Genomic DNA, 18,458 nt, shown 5'->3' on the forward strand with positions numbered 1-18,458 from the left:
TTTTGTTTTAAAGAGTTTTAAATCTTAATAATGTAATATTTTAATCATTTGAATTGTTTGTTTTTTAAGCTTTGTATTTTTAATGTTTCATACTGTTTTAACTTATACTTTTCAAAATTTTGTTAGCCACTTTGAGTCCATGTACTGGGAGGATGGTGGGATGTAAATATAACAACAACAACAACAACAACAACAACAACAACCCTTAATCTTTTTTACAGTAAGAGCCTGAAACTGTACAGGGTTTTCCTCCCTAACTGATTTGCACTAGTCCTGTCTCTTGGTGAGTGAAAGGCTTAATTTAGAGTAAGACATACTAAGCTATTTTGCATCATAATCAATTTAGGATGGAAAACATTTAACTACTTCTTCTATGGAAGTGGCATTAAAGTTGGGTACCCTCCTTCTCTGCTGGAAAATACAATATTCATAACAACGTGAATTTTCCCATTGGTACACAAGTCGTACAGAAAGAATACCATTTGAAGAGCAAAGAGCAACTTACTTTTAACAACAAAATAAGGACCTGCTAATGTGGTAAAGTGCTCTATCTGGCATCCCCTCTAGAATAACCACCAGACTTAAATATGAAAGGTAGAATGAGTTAAGTAATTGCCCTAGACGGATGCACAAAGACTCACTAAAGAATACAAACAAGCTTACTTTTCAGGCTCAGCATTCAGGTATATCTAATCCTGCATTCTGTTCTCTACAATGGGCAATCAGATTCCTTTGTAAAGGCCACAAGTATGGAATCAGAGCAAAACACTATCCTGCATGCTGCCTCTGAACCCACAGGGATCCATAAAATTAAATCATGGATAAAATTTAATTTAGATTTAGGAAACAAAGAATTGTGCTAAAATTAGCTTAGCTACCTGCATGTTCCACATTCTTGACTTCTCAAATCACAGGAATATATCCAAAGCTCAAAAGTGGAAAAAGAAGTCAATATTCAACACATCGGAAATTGTTTAACATCTACTGTGAATCTATAGCTTTCCTACAGTGTTATATTTCATACCTGTTCCAAATCTTAACTGATTCAGCAGCTGCAGAGAGAATAGCAATGTTGTCAGAGCTAAATGACAGTGTTCTGACATCACTGCGGTGACCTCCGATAGATATATTGGACATCTGCACAGCTCTGGGTATCTGCACTGATGGATTCAAGGTGTACGACTCAATTTTGTTGTTCTGGAGCATTACAGTGGCTTTCAGCTCTCCTTTTGGAGTAAGTATCAAGTCAAAAGACCTATTTCAATAAAATAATAATTAATTAGAAAAACATTAACTGCCATGTAAAAAAGTTGAGTAGATTTGAGAATGCCACCCAAACACACATTAGGAAAGGAAGAGCATAGGGATACATACAACCATCATTTATACTCATTGTTTAATGTAAGAGCCAGGCTAGTGATAGTTAGAAGAACTGAAATTCTAACTAAGCTTGCTTAAAACACTGAATTGATTTGGAACAACTTCTCCGTGCTCCCATCCCTAGAGCAGGTAGTCTCTTGCCTATACATTCTTGACAGTTCAACCTTATTTCTGGAGTCCACCACATAACTGTTAGAGGTATCTACAGAAGTGACTGCTAAGGAATACATTTGACTAGGTTTCTCTCTACACCCAAATAAGTTGGAGAATCTGTAATCTGAGATCTAGGTCATTTGGAGGGTGGAGGATGATAACTGGAGATTCCTGCACCTCTGCATGAGATTCCTGTGAGCAGCCAGAAACTCCCAGTTATCCTCAGAATAACAGGGCAACTCTTCATTGTCAGATTCCTTGTCCTCCAGATCCTGATTTTCTAACATGGTGGCATGAGTGGGTCCCATGTTGCTCATATTATATGAGTAAAATTTGCAGCCAGAATCGTTGTCACTTTTCTTCTACACTACATTTTAGGGCCACATAGGATGAAACAGAAAAATCAATGGGACATTGCCATCAGGTTCAGAATTAGGTGAGGGTTGTACAACACTGCATCTCATTCCACTGGACACTCCATTAATTCACATTTTCCAGTTATCCTGCACTGAGGGTCTTAGGTGCTCCTTAACAATTCTAAGGAAGCCACCTTAGAATTCTTTGGATTGTATGCTGCAATGAATCCTGCAGAAGTCACGAATGATGGACAAGCCAAAATTGCACACATAAGAAAGCACACATAAATGTTCACACTCATCCTATCAATGTCTCAATCCCCTTAGTTTTTCCTTCTTTTGCCTCTTCTACAGTCAATGGTTATGTTGTAAAGTCAAATGGGATTTCCCCCTTTGTTTACATACTGTGTAAACCGCCATGTACATAGATGGCACTGTAATTTTAATTTTAACATAAGCAGAAAAATCTAAACTGTGACCATCATAGGCAATTCTTCCTGCTCACTTGATTTTTGCAGAGGCTTTGATGTTAATGAGACGTTGAATCCTTTCTTGCAGACTACACTCTATATTAGCATCAAGTTCTTCCTCCTCCAGATGTGATATCTGCCTAGAACAGAAGAGAGAAAAAATGAGTTAAAACATTTAAATTCAAATTTCAGTTTGTTTTAGAATTTGATATTACAAACAAACAAGGTAAACAATCTTAGCCAGGTTCAGTTATCTGCGAGATTGTCACCTAGTTATTGCAGGCACCTTCTAAAAGTGAATTTGTTACAGCAGACATGGAGGTTTCTCATCTGTGCTATAAACTCTAATGTAATTAGGCTATTTTTTGCTTTGTCCAGTATGTATGTTAAGAAGCCAGCAGAAATTAGTGTTGAGACTATAAAATCCCCGAAGTCCCATACCAAGACGGCTAGGTAGATTAAGTATTTATGGAATGGTACAATTAAATAAGGTTTTTATCAATTGTGTTATATAAAAGTAAGCAGCCTTACTTATACAGTGCATATACAGAGGATTAGAAAGAATATTTTGGAATTTTTACAATTATGTATTGAAAATCAACTTGAAAAACCACACTCTAAAATTAGCTATAACTTATCATTTATTCTAGTTGTAAATTCTGGATTCACTGGGCACTAAGTTGTAGTGTGAATTCAAAAATGCTCACAATCTGTCACCTGTACTCTGACATGGAATAAGTCCATTGTCAGTACATAAAAATGAAATATATATCTAATAATCATTTACTTGGCCTTCTTCCTTGCTTTCTTCATCTTCTTCTCTATTTTCTTGTCAATCTCTTCCTTGCTAAGGACATGGAATACTTCCAGGATACAATCTGTTCCCTTAAAAAAGAACAGACAAAGTTGCAGAATTCTCTGAACTAGAAAATTCAATATAGCAAAGTGCTCAAGGCAAACATTAACCTCGTGAGAAATCCACACGTTATTAACTTACATGGCAAGCAAGAATCCTCCCTGTCCGGTCAGTGCCAAGACTAACAGTTCTGTCTCTTCCTTCCCGCATGATAGAACCAGATTTGCTGCAACTCAGAATGTCCTAAAAAAAGAAAGGGAAGCAAAGGGAAGTACAAAGAAATATAACGGGAACATATTCAACAAAGCCATCAAAAACACTTCTAAGAAGATAGAAGAGGATCCTCTCTCTTTAAGCTACATTGTACGAGCAGTCAAAGTGCAGTTAGGAGCTGCCTACAGCACTGGCAGTTCAATTCTCTTTGGGGAAAACAAACTTTGTGGCTCTTGACATCGTTCCAAAGAGATGCAATTGGGTAAACCTTATTTGCAGCAACCACTTCCCCAGGAGTCACCACCAAGGGTAGAGGAAGGGCCTGGAATATAGAAAAAGATAAGAAATTGCCAAAGAATCATGGGGGGAAAGGACAAGCAGCTGCCTAATCCCTAAGAAACATGGGTGCTAGAATTATAGAAATGGAAGAGACCCCAATGGCCATCCAATCCAACTCCATCCTTCCAAGCAGGAACACTCAATCAAAGCCCTCCTACGACAGATGGCCATCCAGCGTCTGTTAAAAAACTTCTAAGGAAAGAGACTCCACCACTCTCTGAGAAAACACCATCTTCCACTGTTGAACAGCTTTTAATGCCAGAAAATTCTTCCTAATGTTGAGGTGGAATTTCTTTTTCTGTAGCTTAAATCTATTGCTTCATGCAGCAGTTTCTGAAGCTGCAGAAACAAGCTTGCTCCATCCTCAATATGACATCCTTCCAAAAACTGTCAAGTGTCCCCCATCCTATATCTGTTCATTTCATTTTTTTCTGCCTAAGTGTAGAACATTACATTTATCCTTATTGAAATTTATTTTGTTATTTCTGGCCCAAATCTCTGATCTGTGAAGATCATTTTGAATTCTGATCTGGGGTATTCGTTACCACTCCTAATTTGATGTCATTTGAAAATTTGATAAGCAGGTCTTCTGTTCCCTCATCCAAATAATTGATAAAGATGTTGAATAGCATTGGGCCCAGGACAGAACCCTATGGCACCCCTCTGGTCACTTCTCTCCAGGATGAGGAGGAGCCAATGCTGAGCACAGTTGGGGTTGTCTGTTAAACCACATTTTACCCTTTTTGCAAGAATATTACAGAGAACTTTGTCAAAGGCCTTACTGAAATCAAGATATGCAACATCCATAACATTCCCTTCATCTACAAAGCTTGTAAGACTATCAAAATGAGAGTGAAGATTAGTCTGGCATGACTTGTTTTTAAGAAACCCATGTTGACTTTTAGTGATGATGGCATTTTTCTCTAAATGCTTATAGACTATCTGTTTAGTGACCTGTTCTAGAATCTTTCCTAGTATTGATGTCAGGCCAACAGAGTGGTAATTATTTGGGTCCTCTTTTTTGCCCTTTTTGGGGACATTTGCCCTCCTCCAGAGATTTCTCATAAAATTCTCAAAACTGATGGCCAGTGGATCTGAGATTACATTTGCCAGTTCTTTTAATACCCTTCTATGGAGTTCATATAGTCTGGAGACTGTGGAATGGATACATAAAAATAGGTGTTGAAGACTTCTGAAGCTCTGGGGAGAGAGAAGGGGGAAAGGGAGAAAAAGAAGTGATCTGGCTAAAAAGTCATAAATGTGAACTGAGAGATAGGAGAATTAAGCTCTCAAAATGGTTGGGACAAAATGATGCCTCCCTTCCCCTTTCGTCTTTACCCTTCAAGGGTGTTTTCCTTCTCACATAACTTTAGATGGGGGGGGGGGGGAGTTAGCTGCTCCTCCAAAGAAGGGACTGCTCAGCAGTGTATGTTTCTAGTGTTCGAAAAGGATTTTGTGTGATAAATTTGTGCAGGTAATGTGTTGAACACAGAAGCACACCCTGTCCAATCTGATCCTGGAGCTGCTGTAGCATCTAAACCCAGTGCATACTTTTTGACCAGCCATTGATGAAGGTGCCATGAGTGAAGAAGCAGCTGGGTTTCAATTAAGCAGAGCACACTTTGTAGAGTGTGCAGTAATATCCCATACAGATATTACGGGGAGGAAGAGAAGAAAAATTACTGCAATGATGGAGGTAGAAGGATAGTCATGTGCTGCAATGTAACTGCAACGTTTGCCTTCTTGCCAGAAAATCTCAAACTATATCTGCAGCAAATTCAGATTGATGGCTTTCTTGCAAAAGAAGGCCAGCATGCTACTGCTTTGCATTGAGATGTTTCAATCAATCAGAGAACGCAGAGAACAATCAATCAGAGAACAACTTGATCGCTTGATCCAATTCCTACTTGTCTTCTAATTTCTATAGCTCCCTCTTTTCTGCCCTCGTTTCTCCATATCTTCAATCTCTCTCTCCAAGCTCCTTCCCTTTGGACTTTAAACATGCTCTCATTTCCCCAATTCTGAAAAAAACTTCTCTTTATCCGTCCTCTTTGTCTAGCTATCATCCGATTTCTCTTCTTCCTTTTCTTTCTAAGGTTTTGGAATGGGTTGTTTATTCTCGCTGTCTTGAGTTTCTTGAAGCCAACACCATTCTCGATCCCTTTCAGTCTGGTTTCCACCCAAGGCATTCTACAGACACAGCTCTCACTAAGATCTCGAATGACCTTTTACGGGCTAAGGCTAATGGCCTTTACTCTGTTCTCATCTTTCTTGATTTGTCTGCAGCCTGTGCCACTGTTGATCACTGTCTTCTAGTTGATATACTTTCTGACCTTGGGTTTTCAGACTCTGTTCTTGACTGGTTTAGATCTTATTTGTCAGACAGATCTTTTGCAGTGGTCACAAGTGGTAAGAGCTCGTCCTCTGTTCCCTTATCTGTTGGAGTTCCCCAGGGCTCTGTTCTGGGTCCCCTTCTGTTTTCTCTCTATAATAATAATAATAACTTTATTACGGCCATTTGGCCAGCACAGTTTTCTCTCTACACACTGTCCTTAGGTAAACTCATTAGCTCTTTTGGTTTTCCTACCATCTGTACGCTGATGACACCCAGTTGTATCTTTCCACTCCCAACCTTTCTCCAAGGCTATAACAGCAAGTTTCGTCTTGTCTCACAGCTGTCTTGCAGTGGATGCACCATCGGCGTTTGAAGCTCAACATGTCCAAGACAGAGCTTCTTGTTTTTCCTCCTAAGTCCATCCTTCAACACTCCTTTTCTGTTTCTGTGATCAACATTTCTATTCAACCAGTCCAGCAAGCCCGTAGTCTTGGTTTTATCTTTGATTCTTCCCTGTCGTGTATCCCTCAGATCCAGACCACAGCCAAGGCTTGTAGATTCTTTTTATACAATATTGCCAAAATCCGACCATATCTCTCCGCCTCTACTGCCAAGATTCTGGTCTATGTCCTAGTGGAATCACGACTTGATTTCTATAACATCCTCCTGGCTGGGCTTCCGTTTTCTCATCTCCGTCCTTTAATTTCTGTCCAGCATTCAGCTGCACGCATTATCACATCCGCCCACCGCATCCCTTCACTGGCTCCCCCTCCCTTTCCGTATTCAGTATAAGCTCCTGCTGTTGATGTTTAAAGCCCTCCATGGGCTGGCCCCTGCTTACTTATCAGACCTTCTTTCTCCTCACCTTCCTACCCGGGCCCTCCGTTCTGGTAGTCAAGATCGGCTGTCTCAGCCCAGGATTCTCTCTGTCCCATCTTGGATTCGCCAATTTTCACTTGCTGCCCCTCATTCCTGGAACCTTCTTCCCCCACGAGCAAGGGCCATCACTTCATTAACCAGCTTCAAAACTGAGTTGAAGACCATCCTTTTCAGAGAGGCATTCCCAGGCACTGCGTGATTATCATTTGCTATTTTATGTTCTTTTTTGTTGCCTGTTTTACTGAACCATTTCCTGTATTGCTATGTATTTTATATGTATTATCCTATTATTTCTTAGATTGTACACCATAGGCAGGTTTACTCTTATATATTTATTGTTTATATGTACAACGCTGTGCAAATCTACAGCGCTATATAAATAATAATAATAATAATAATAATAATAATAATAATAATAAGGGCTTCCTGGATACAACACAGGGACAATTTGTCTTACAGAGCCAACAGAAAAGAAATGGCGAAGGAAAATGAAAAGACCTGAAACAGTGAAGAAAGAAACCTGGAGAATAGTCACCCTAAGAAGACATAGAAATGGGATTCAGAACTACTTCAACTAAGCAACCACTTCCTATTTTTGATGAAGACAGCAGCAGTGAAAATGCAACAGTAAACCAGCAAGAAGGACCCTGCATGCCAAGGAGGGAGTCAATGTAACAGCCAACTATAAGAAAAGAAAGGTGCTGTCTGTTGGGGACCCATGGCTCAGAGGCACCTGAGTGCCAGCATGAGAGGATGAATTGGGAAGTGCCCATATATCTGGGATGTCACTGACAACTTGCCAAAACTCATCATAAGCACAGATCAGTACCCTTTTTTTATTCATGTGAGAACCAACAACGCTGCCAACTCCTAGCAATCCAAGCTGGTATAGTCAACAGTGAGGAATTCTGGAAGCTGCCAGTTTCCATTCCTTCTCTATTCTCATGCACTTGACAGCATGTGATTGGGTAATTTTTATAAACTAAGTCCATTGTTTGTCCCTATATTTCGGTATTTTTCATGGGAGGTATAATTTACATATTGAAAACAGCATGTACATATGGTTTATGTACATACATTTTATGTCTCCTCCTCTTTATAAGCTGTCTTATCCATATGAACAAATACGGTCAGCCCATGCATCTAGCCTGACCCTTAGAATGACACAGTATGAAAGACTATACAGAACACTGTAAAACTGTATATCAATCTCTTACAATGTAGTGTAATACAGTACGCCTTTTCCATCTGCAGGATTTCTGGGGCTCCCCATGGATGGAAAAAAATGAGGGCGCTCAAGCCCATATTAGTCAATGGGCAGTGACATATGTGCACCAGTGTCGACATGGATATGTGTGCGCACTGACATGAACTAATAGGGCAGGACAATCCTCAGGAGCTCCAATCTGCAGATGGCTAGTCCAACAACAGGCCCACTGCACCCACTGCCATTCACTCCAACTGGAAGAAATAACATGCTGCAGTTAGAGAAGATAATTTAGCAGGGCCAAATCTGCCCACCAAACATAAGATGCCTGGTGTCCATCAACAGGGACCCTGTAGATATCTGCAGAAATAATTAACAGGCCCTCCTTCCAAAACACATTTAGTTTATTTCTTTATAATGTAAGGTGGCCAAAAGCAAAAGCACCTGTTCTGCTGCTTTGCCCAGATCACATAACAGATACCACTGTCAACGTCATACAAAAAATGATGTGTAAGCGATTGAAATCTGTTGCTTCAGACATTATCTCAGCTGATTTTCACTAGTACAGGTAGGGTGGGACAAAACAGCTGCTTTTGTTGTTGTTTTTCTGTTTATATCAATTTGGCAGTTGAACAAGCATTTCAAAGCCATGGAAATGACCCAGGTGATTTGATAACAGAAAACATATCCTCATAATAACAGAGAATATACACCTGCTTCAGAAAGGAATTACAGTCCGTCCTCGCCTTACGCGGGGATCCGTTCCGGATCCCTCCACGTAAGGCGAATTCCGCCTATGCTCGAGCCCCATTGGAAACAATGGGGCTCGTGCGTGGCAGCGCGGCGGCGCGGGCGCGCGCAGGACGCAAGGGGCACGCGCGCCCATTCAATTGAATGGGACGCGCCGCCCCTTCCTCCCCGCGCGTGCGCCGCGGCTTAAGCGCATATGCTCAAGGCCGCGTATGGCGCGGGCGCACTGTATTTTAACACATAAAAATTCATTCAGCAATATTCATTCATTTTTTTATATACTTAATATGTGGGAGAGGGATTGTGAAGCAAAGAGAAGCAAGAGAAAAATGCAGCAGGCAAGAATGGGACTGACTTTCTCAGGAGTTGCTCTTACTAGAGGGTGCTCCACAAAGTTCTGTACCATTGCTGCCTATCGAGCTGAGAGTGTGCTGCTGACCTTTTCACTGCTTGGAAAAGATACCTGCTGCTGGGTCTCATCCTTATCTATTGTCCTGTCCTCTTCAGTAGGGTCTTTTATTCTCTCTGCAGATCCTTTGATTCTTTTATATTCAGGCTCACTGGGATCTTCATCCTGTTAAATAAAAATGTAATTTAAACTTAGAATGAAGACTGGGACCTAGTTTCTAAATTCTGTCTTCCCACTGTGCAATTATTTCTGCAATTTAATAGTACAAAATAGAACATTTCTGATTTAACAATTTAATACTACAAAATGGAACAATATGCACAAGATATGCTTGGACATACAGCCAAAGTACAGACAAGCAAAAGAAGCAAATAGGCAAACACAAGTATGAAACAAGTGATGCTTAATAGGCACAAATTGAAACAAGAGTAGTCAGACACTTAGGGGTTGTCTACACTGGCAAAAAAACAACAACAGCAGTTGCACCCCATTTCAGGCCTCAGCTGTTCATATGATGGATGAGGCTGAAACAGGGCAAAACAGGGATGAAAATGTACTCCAGGGTGAAAAGCCAGAGCAACATAAAGCCTTTTGCTCTGCTCCAACTTGAAAAATGTGCACTGTCGCTCCAGCATATAAAAAGCACAACATGAATGCAGGAAGACCCAGGGGATTTACGGAAGCGGTCTGGAGTATGTCCCTGGTGCCTGGTGAGATACAGCTGCTGAGATGCAGCTGCAAGCACCAATAATGCAATGCATGTAATAAAATCATACACAAACTGGCCAGTCCAACAGGGGGCCATGGGGGTCAATGGGGAGAAGGGGGCATGTATGATTGTGTTCTGTAAATGTGTCACTAGGTGCACTAAGGTGGTGTAGTGCTTGTACAACTGTGTAGCTGGACACATGGAGCATCCAATGGAATGTCCGCTGGGCAGGATAAGGTAGGTAATTGATAGTCACAGTGTGTTCGTGCAATGGTGCGCATGCATGGGGGAGGCAAAAAATAACTGAGCAGAGCAGCTTGACGCTGCATATGGCAGACTGTTGATAGTTGTTTGTGTATTTATTGTTTTATTTATTTATTTCATGTATATGAAAGGGACACAAGGCAGCTCAAAGATTTAAAAAGCATAACAATAAAATTTAAAACAGTTAAAAATCACCTAAAACAATGTAAATTTACATTAAAAATATACTGGAAGTTAAAAAGCAATATACATGCTCAATATAAAAACCACTGTGGCGTGCTTATATTTTAAATGCTTCCTTAAATAAAAATGTCTTGGCCTGCCGTCAAAAAGCAAGGAGGGAGGTGGCCAGTTTAACCTCCCATGGAAGCGAGTTCCACAGGATGGGAGCAGCTACCGAGAAGGCTCTCTCTCATGGCCTCACCAAACGAGCCTGTGATGATGGTGGGACCGAGAGAAAACTTTCCCCCAACTATCTTAGGCGGGGTACATACTGCCGATTTGCGGCGGTCTGCCGCCGCCGCCAGTAGGTCCGCGGGGGAGCCGGAGCCTTCAGACGGCCCAACTCCCGCGCGGACCGAAAAAAGAAGCTCCAAAATGGAGCTTCTTTTACGGTCGCGTTTGCGACGTAGCGAGGCGCCAGGGGCGCGCTCGCTACGTCAGAAGCGGCGCGACACGTCTGGACGCTGTGCGTCCAGTACGTAAAGATGGCGGCGCCCATGTGGAAGGGGCGCCGCCATCTTGTACGTATTCTATACATACTAGGGTTAGGGGGGTGCGGAAGCACCGCCCCTTCCTAACCCTAGTACGTATAGAAGACGTACTATATGGCGGTTTGTATCCCGCCTTAGAGTTCTGGCAGGTTCATATGGGGAGACACAGTTCTTCAAATGATCTGGACCTAAGCCATATAGTGTTTGTCCTGCCTTGGGAGCCAGTCATGTCAGGAAAACCCAGGAATGGACCAGTTTTCCCTCTGCTTGCTCAGCCCCTTAATTTCAGCACTGCTACACCTACTGAAAACAGGGATTTTGTGACTATTAATAAGGTACAAATGCTTCATCTTAAGGACTTACTGTATATACTTGTCTATAAACTGAGAAATTATTTACGGGTCAGTATGGTAATGTGATAGCAGCTCTTTCAGGTTTTCCCATGCAGTCGGCAGAGCAGTTTATTTCTCTCTTATGCCAAGCAGAAAGAGTCCTGGGTGATTAATTGCTTTTAAATAAACAAACAGATTCCCTCTCCCAACTGATGATTGGGAAATGAAGGATGAAATGAAAGCTGAAATTAAAGTCTCTGTTGCCGCACACACATACACACTGAAGGAGCATCCAAATTCTACCCTCAAGTTATCCACAGGTCATGGCAATATCCATAATTTTGGTCCCAAAACCTGCCCTCAACTTATACATGAGGTCGACATAGTCGAGTATATACGGTACTTTTGGCCATCCAGTGCAACCTGACAGCTGGCTTCATTCTACAAGACCTGTTCCAATCCCCTATTTTTCTCAAGTTGAGGGTGGAAGAAAAACTGAAGGCAGCTTAATAACTAAAGGGATTTCTTAGACTGCATATACACATAGATTCTAGGAACATACTGTTTTTACTCATGAGGTTAAAGCAGGGGCTTTATAAAGAACTATAAAACCAACCAGAGCAAGCAAATGATATTTTCCTAAGTAAGACAGTAATAAAACCTCTGAATTTGAGTTAACGCAAGGCAGCCAGTAGTACAACCCATTGGATATGGAACAAATTGCAAATGTAGCAGAACAAAGAAATATTATTTGACTTTTTACATTTATATGTCATATTTATGCATAAAGCATTCAATGAAGTATAATAATGTATTATAATAATTGATAAAATGCAAATATATATATATATATATAAATATAAACATGTAACACAAAAGATCAAGATGTTATTTAAATGTTAAACACTTACTTCCTGGAAAAAGCTGATATTCCAGGCCCTCAGCTCACTGTCAGCAGAACCAGTAATAAGAAGGCTTTCTTGAGAAACCAAAGCTAATCCCCACACCTAAAAGAGACCATGTCAGAAGGATTAATTATCTTTATTTAATATCAGTAGAGCCCCCTCCCTGTCTATAACATTTCCCATTGTTGTAGAATATATGTTTCTGTATTTTACACTCACTAAATCAAGAGACCCCAAACCTTGAGATAAGGCTGATTTTTAATTTTGATTCCTTCCAATCTGGTGAGTAAGCTGCTTAGGTTCTTCAACTGCCAAATAAACCTTCTGGCCAAGTAATAGTGACCTTTGGCTTCTCTTTTATTTCTATTTGTATCTAAGCAGGATAAAAATTAGTGAAGCTCAGAAAGGATTTAAAATATTGATACATAAAGAAGAGACAGAATATGAACTACCCTCCATTTTCAGATAAGGCTTTCACATTGAGCTCCATATGCAATTGGCAAAGAGAATATACAAAGCAATGAGTTCATTCTCATAGCCTTTCAGATTCAGCATTTTGTCTCAGATGTTACTTTGTTGTCCGTTGAGATGGTCTGTAGGGATCTCAGTGCAGGCAGAGCACTCCCCTTCTTGGCCATGTGAGGACTACAGACAAAGGATAACAAAAGACAAGTAACAGAGGCCTGTTACAGATTGCCAAAATAAAGCTGCTTCGGCTCTCTTTGGAGGTATGCTATTTAAATGATGCATGGGTCCTAAGAGTCCGGAGGTCACGCCAAAGCCACACTCCATTCCTAAGCACTGGAGTGCAGCTTTGGTGCCGCTTCCGGATTCTTAGGATGCATGCATCATTTAAACAGCATACCTCCAAAGAGACCCGAAGCAGCTTTATTTTGGCAGTCTGTAACAGGCCAGAAATTCAACTGTCACCCTTCTATTTCTGTATGACTTTGCCTGATGAAAAATACAGTAAAGCTTCTAAAGCTTACATGATGTATTCTATACTATTTGGCCCAATAAAGGCATCACTGCTTTGTGATTTTGGATTCTGTTGTATTTTGCTCTCCAAATAAAACATCTGGTGTGCAGTACAGATCCAAGTTGTGGGCGGCAGGGCACTGCAGCTTGAAGAGCAGCAAAGACAGGGCAAATGTCTACTTAGAAAGCGTGATCCCTTTCAGACTGCTGTTCAGGACTGATTTGAGAAGGGGAAGTAGCCCCTTGACTCAGGCCTGCTGGTAGTTGGCACAATGGTGTCAGCACCACCTGGTGAAGGTTCACCAAATAGTCTCATTTTATTTTTATTTTTTATTATTATAAATTATTATCCCACCTTTGGCTATTAACCAGGACACAAGATGGCTTATACAATTAAATCTCGGAGCAGCCACAAAGGAAGTCCTCTCCCATACTCCCATCAAATGTCCCACACACATCCTTATGAAGGAGTTGGGACTAAGAAAAGTACCCCAGCAAAGCTCTTAGAGCTAGGTGGGCACCTATAGGAAGATAAAGTCCCTACACAAAGGCCTGAATATAAGATACCAAGTCGGCCCTCCACATTCACTGATTTCACATTTGCAGATTCTATTATTTGCAAGTTGGTCTGGAAGGATGTGGGGAAAGAGGATGAAAGCAAACTAGAGAAAAAAATGAGCTCCTTTCCTCCATTGCACAGAGAAAGAGGCAAAGAAGGTAACTGGAGACGGAGAAAGAGACACTGAGGGTGAATGGGAAAAGAAGCAGGGAAGGTGAGTGGGCAGGGAGAAAAAGACAGTGGGAGTGAGTAGTGAGGCAGAGAAAGAGGCAATGAGGGTGAGCTGGTGTGGAGAAAGAGGCAGGGGAGCCAAACATTCACGGAGGAAGAGAAGGCAAGGTAATGGAGAAAGAGGCAGGAAAGGCAAACAGGCACTCAGAAAGAGGCAGCAAGGATGAGCAGGGGACAGAGAAAGAGGCACGGACAGTAAACAAGCTTTGCAAGACCATGTCAGTGGCACCCATCTCCCCTCCTGCCCCCTCACCATTCCTAAGAGGGTCCAATCAAGGAAAGGACACATTTATTTTTTTATCTAATTTTATTTATTTATTTATTTATTTATTTATTTATTTATTTATTTATTTATTTTCTATGCCGTCTTTCTCCCAAAAGGGACCCAAGGTGATTCACAATATAAAAATACATTAAAATAAAAATGTTTAAAGACAATTAAAATAACCTAATCAAAACACTACCAAGTTCAAATTTAAAAATACAAAAGTTAAAAAACATAATCTAAAAGAACACCCCCCCCCCCCATAAAACCAGGCTTGCACAATTTTAAGAAGCCTGCCTACATAAAAACGTTTTTACCTGCTGGTGGAAGGCCAACAGGGAGGTGGCCGGTCTAGCCTCCCATCCAGCAGAATCTCTATTTGATTATTCAGTTTCCCTTTCAACTAATCAGGAACACCTCTGTCTTGTCTGAATCTCTATTTGATTATTCAGTTTCCCTTTCAACTAATCTGTCTTGTCGGAATTAAGATTAAATTTGTTTGTCCTCACTCAGTCTATCACTGAAGACAGATACCAGTACAGTGGGCCCTTGGAGTATCTGCTGGATTTTGGTTCCAGGACCCTCCCCCAGTGGAAATACCAAGTCTCATTAAATCTGTGGATGCTCAAGTCTCATTAAATATTATGACAGTTATCACGCCGCATTGTGGCACATATGGCACGCTTCAGAGGACGTAAGAAGGAGCTGTGTTTTGCCACCCACTTTTGCGTCCTTTGAAGGCCAGATCAGAGCTATGGCGTGCGGTTGCTGCAGCCCTAATCCGGGACAAAAAGGCGCGGCATCTTGCCGCCTTCAGGCTAATCTGTATAGCCCCTCTGAAGCTCTTTTCAACAGGATATTTAAGACAGCTTGTTTTCAAAGAAAGAATGTGATCATTCTCAAAAAAAAAAAAAAATGCTTCCACAATGCACTTTTGTTTACATGTAAAAAAAAAACAAAACAGACCAAATGTTGCTGCTTTGATATCGAAGTTCAGCAAAACCAGCCGGTATTCATGCACAAATCATATGGAGGCCATTTTCCTTGCTTTTAAGTTCTTACTGGATACTCCCAAAAATACTAATTCTCTTTAAAGTAAAAGCATCTTGTCTCTGCAACTTCTCTATACAGAAAACAGTTTTGTTTCTGCCAATGACACCGCAAATAGGTGTACTGCATTGGCAAGGTCCAGTCCCAAAGGGACTGCAAAGAAGGTCCAATGTAGCGTTCTAGCACGATCTCCCCTTTTCCTCTTAGTGGTGAGTCAACCACATCCCAAATGCAGAATCATAGAATTGGAAAACACCACAAGGGCCATCCAGTCCAACCCCCTTGCCATGCAGGAAATCACAATCAAAGCATAGAATCATAGAGTTGGAAGAGACCACAAGGGCCATCCAGTCCAACCCCCTGCCATGAAGGAAATTCAGATCAAAGCATCCCCGACAGATGGCCATCCAGCCTCTGCTTGAAGACCTCCAAGGAAGGAGACTCCACTACACTCCGAGGGAGTGTGTTCCACTGTCGAACAGCCCTTACTGTCAGGAAGTTCCTCCTAATGTTGAGGTGGAATCTTTTTTCCTGTAGTTTGCATTCATTGCTCCGGGTCCTAGTCTCTGGAGCAGCAGAAAACAAGCTTGCTCCCTCCTCAATATGACATCCCTTTAAATATTTGAACAGGGCTATCATATCACCTCTTAACCTTTTCTTCTCCAGGCTAAACATACCCAGCTCCCTGAGTCTTCCCTTATAGGGCATAGTTTCCAGGCCCTTCACCATTTTAGTCCCCCTCATTTGGACACGCTCGTTTCTCAACATCCTTTTCAAATTGTGGTGCCCAGAACTGGACACAATATTCCAGGTGGGGCCTGACCAAAGCAGAATACAGTGGCACTATTACTTCCCTTGATCTAGACACTATACTTCTATTTATGCAGCCTAGAATGACATTGGCCTTTTTAGCTGCCTCATCACACTGTTGACTCATGTTCAACTTGTGGTCTACTTAGACTCCTAGATCCCTTTCACATGTAGTCTCCTTGAGCCAGGTATTCCACATCCTATACGTATTTCGATTTTCTGCCCTAAGTGCAGTATCTTACATTTCTCTCTGTTGAAATTCATTTTGTTAGCTTTGGTCCAGATTTCCAGTTTATTTGGGTCATTTTGAATTTTGATCTTATCCTCTGGGGTGTTAGCTACTCCTCCTAATTTGGTGTTTTCTGCAAATTTGATAAGTATGCCCCTAATTCTGTCATCCAAGTCATTGAGAATGATGTTGAATAGCACTGGGCCCAGGACAGCACCCTGTGGCACTCCACGGGTAACTTCTCTCCTGGATGAAACGGAACCATTGTTGAGCACCCAAAAGTGACTGGGAGTGATGTTCCAAGAATATCTTAATCCCTGATAGCTCTGCTTAAATATCTGAAAGGATGTCATACTGAAGAAGGAGCAAGTTTGTTTTCTGCAGCTGCAGAGAATAGGACCCAGAGCAATGGATGCAAACTTCAGGAAAAGAGATCCCACCTTAACATTAGGAGGAACTTCCTGATAGTAAGACCTGTTTGACAGTGGAACACAATTTCTCAGAGTGTGATGAAGTCTCCTTCTCTGGAGCCTGTTTTTAAGCAGAGGCTGGGTGGTCATCTGTCCCAGGGAGTGCTTTGATTGTGAGCTCCTGCATGGCAGAATGGGGTTGAACTGGATGGTCCTTGGGGTCTCTTCCAACTTGATGATTCCATGGCTAAATGATATGTAAATCCTATGTCAGTTCAACAGACAAGAAAAAAAACTTTGTATCTTTCCTTTTAGCATCCTTGGGCATCCCCCCCGTCCTTTGGTTTCCTCTAAGATATCTTTGACAGCTCTCTCCAAAGAGCTGAACAACCTGGAAAGTAGCAAACTGAACAAAACCAAACTGTTTGAAACCACACAACTCGCTTGAAAAATCCATCTCACTTGAAAATCAAACAGAAAAGAGCAAAGTTGTAACATTTGTACTTTCATTTTAGTTACCTCACTTCGATGTCCAACCAATGTTTTGAAGCAATGCTGAGTATCCAGATCCCACCATTTTACCAGAGTGTCTTTTCCACTGAAGGGGGGAAAACATTGCACAATAAATGGCAATGATCTCATATCAATTAACATACATGATAGATCCGCTCAAACCTCATTGTTCAGTACTGGCTGAAGCTTGCATACAATATCAGGCACATTTATGCATACTGAGATACATGTAGCTTTTACCCAATGGACAGCCTCATTGCAAGGTGACACCATATTAACTTATTTACCTAAACATAACCATATTTGTCTCCATTGATACATACAGTTGATTCTCCATATCCACGGATTCCTTGTCCATAGATTCAAGCATCCACAGCTTGAAAATATTTTTTAAAAAGTATAATTCCAAATAGCAAACCTTGGTTTTGCCATTTTATATGTGGGACGTGATTTTATTATGCCACTATATTTAATGGGACTTGAATATTAACAGATTTTGGTATCCATGGGGGACCTGGAGCCCAGTTATCCCCAGAGGATAACAAGGGTCCCCACTGTACTTTATTGTATAGTATTTTGCTACACACATTTGCAATGCTCTATGGCATTGCAAGCCAAGGGTTCCCAGCTTGAGGTGCCCACCTCCCCAGGGGTACGAGATGGAATTTGACGAGAAACAACAAAGAGTGGCTTGTGTGATGAGCCATCACTCAAATTTTTGCTGAATAAATTTAGATTTGCATTTTATGCATTGAGTTAAAAGCTTTTTTTTGTTCGTTTTTTAAGTTCAGTTTGTTAATCCGCAGTATTGTATGTGGTTCAACATTCAGACATTCTCTATCTTCAAAAGAGATTATTTATATGGGCAACTTTTAATTTATGTAACCACAAGCGCTAGGATTGTCTTTGCTAATAATTGGAAGGCTGCAGATCACCCTTCAATTGCTTCTTGGTTGATTAAATTATCGAAATTGGTGCAGATGGATAAACTTACTAATATTTTAAGATGATAAGATTGGGGAAAATGCAGTGAGATCTGGAAACCCTTTTATGACTATATTAATAAACACAGGGTTAAGGACGATAAAGATGTGTAATTTAGCATTAAGAGGTTAAGGATAAGGAAAATTTGTTTAATACTGG

General features: G+C 41.1%; 1 protein-coding gene across 5 annotated transcripts in view; it reads right to left on the bottom strand.

The window, feature by feature from the left end:
• LOC149323476 (WD repeat-containing protein 3-like) overlaps positions 1–18,458 on the bottom strand; it is a 108,719-nt gene that overhangs the window by 84,362 nt on the left and 5,899 nt on the right. For all 5 annotated transcript variants that reach the window (XR_016275165.1, XR_016275159.1, XR_016275171.1 and 2 more), the window contains exons 4-10: positions 17,322–17,400; positions 12,277–12,372; positions 9,402–9,512; positions 3,357–3,458; positions 3,147–3,244; positions 2,395–2,499; positions 1,025–1,255 (exon numbers count right to left, since the gene is read on the bottom strand). Coding sequence is in view for 1 of the 5 variants with exons in the window: in XM_089488982.1 (XP_089345108.1) it covers positions 1,025–1,255; positions 2,395–2,499; positions 3,147–3,244; positions 3,357–3,458; positions 9,402–9,512; positions 12,277–12,372; positions 17,322–17,400 (822 nt within the window). In the remaining 4 variants the exon portion in view is untranslated. The remainder of the gene's footprint in view (positions 1–1,024; positions 1,256–2,394; positions 2,500–3,146; positions 3,245–3,356; positions 3,459–9,401; positions 9,513–12,276; positions 12,373–17,321; positions 17,401–18,458) is intronic.

The sequence above is a fragment of the Sceloporus occidentalis genome, unplaced genomic scaffold (genome assembly GCF_023333645.1).
Source record: "Sceloporus occidentalis isolate IW3139 unplaced genomic scaffold, rSceOcc1.0.p SCAF_1, whole genome shotgun sequence".
Classification (NCBI taxonomy): domain Eukaryota; kingdom Metazoa; phylum Chordata; class Lepidosauria; order Squamata; family Phrynosomatidae; genus Sceloporus; species Sceloporus occidentalis.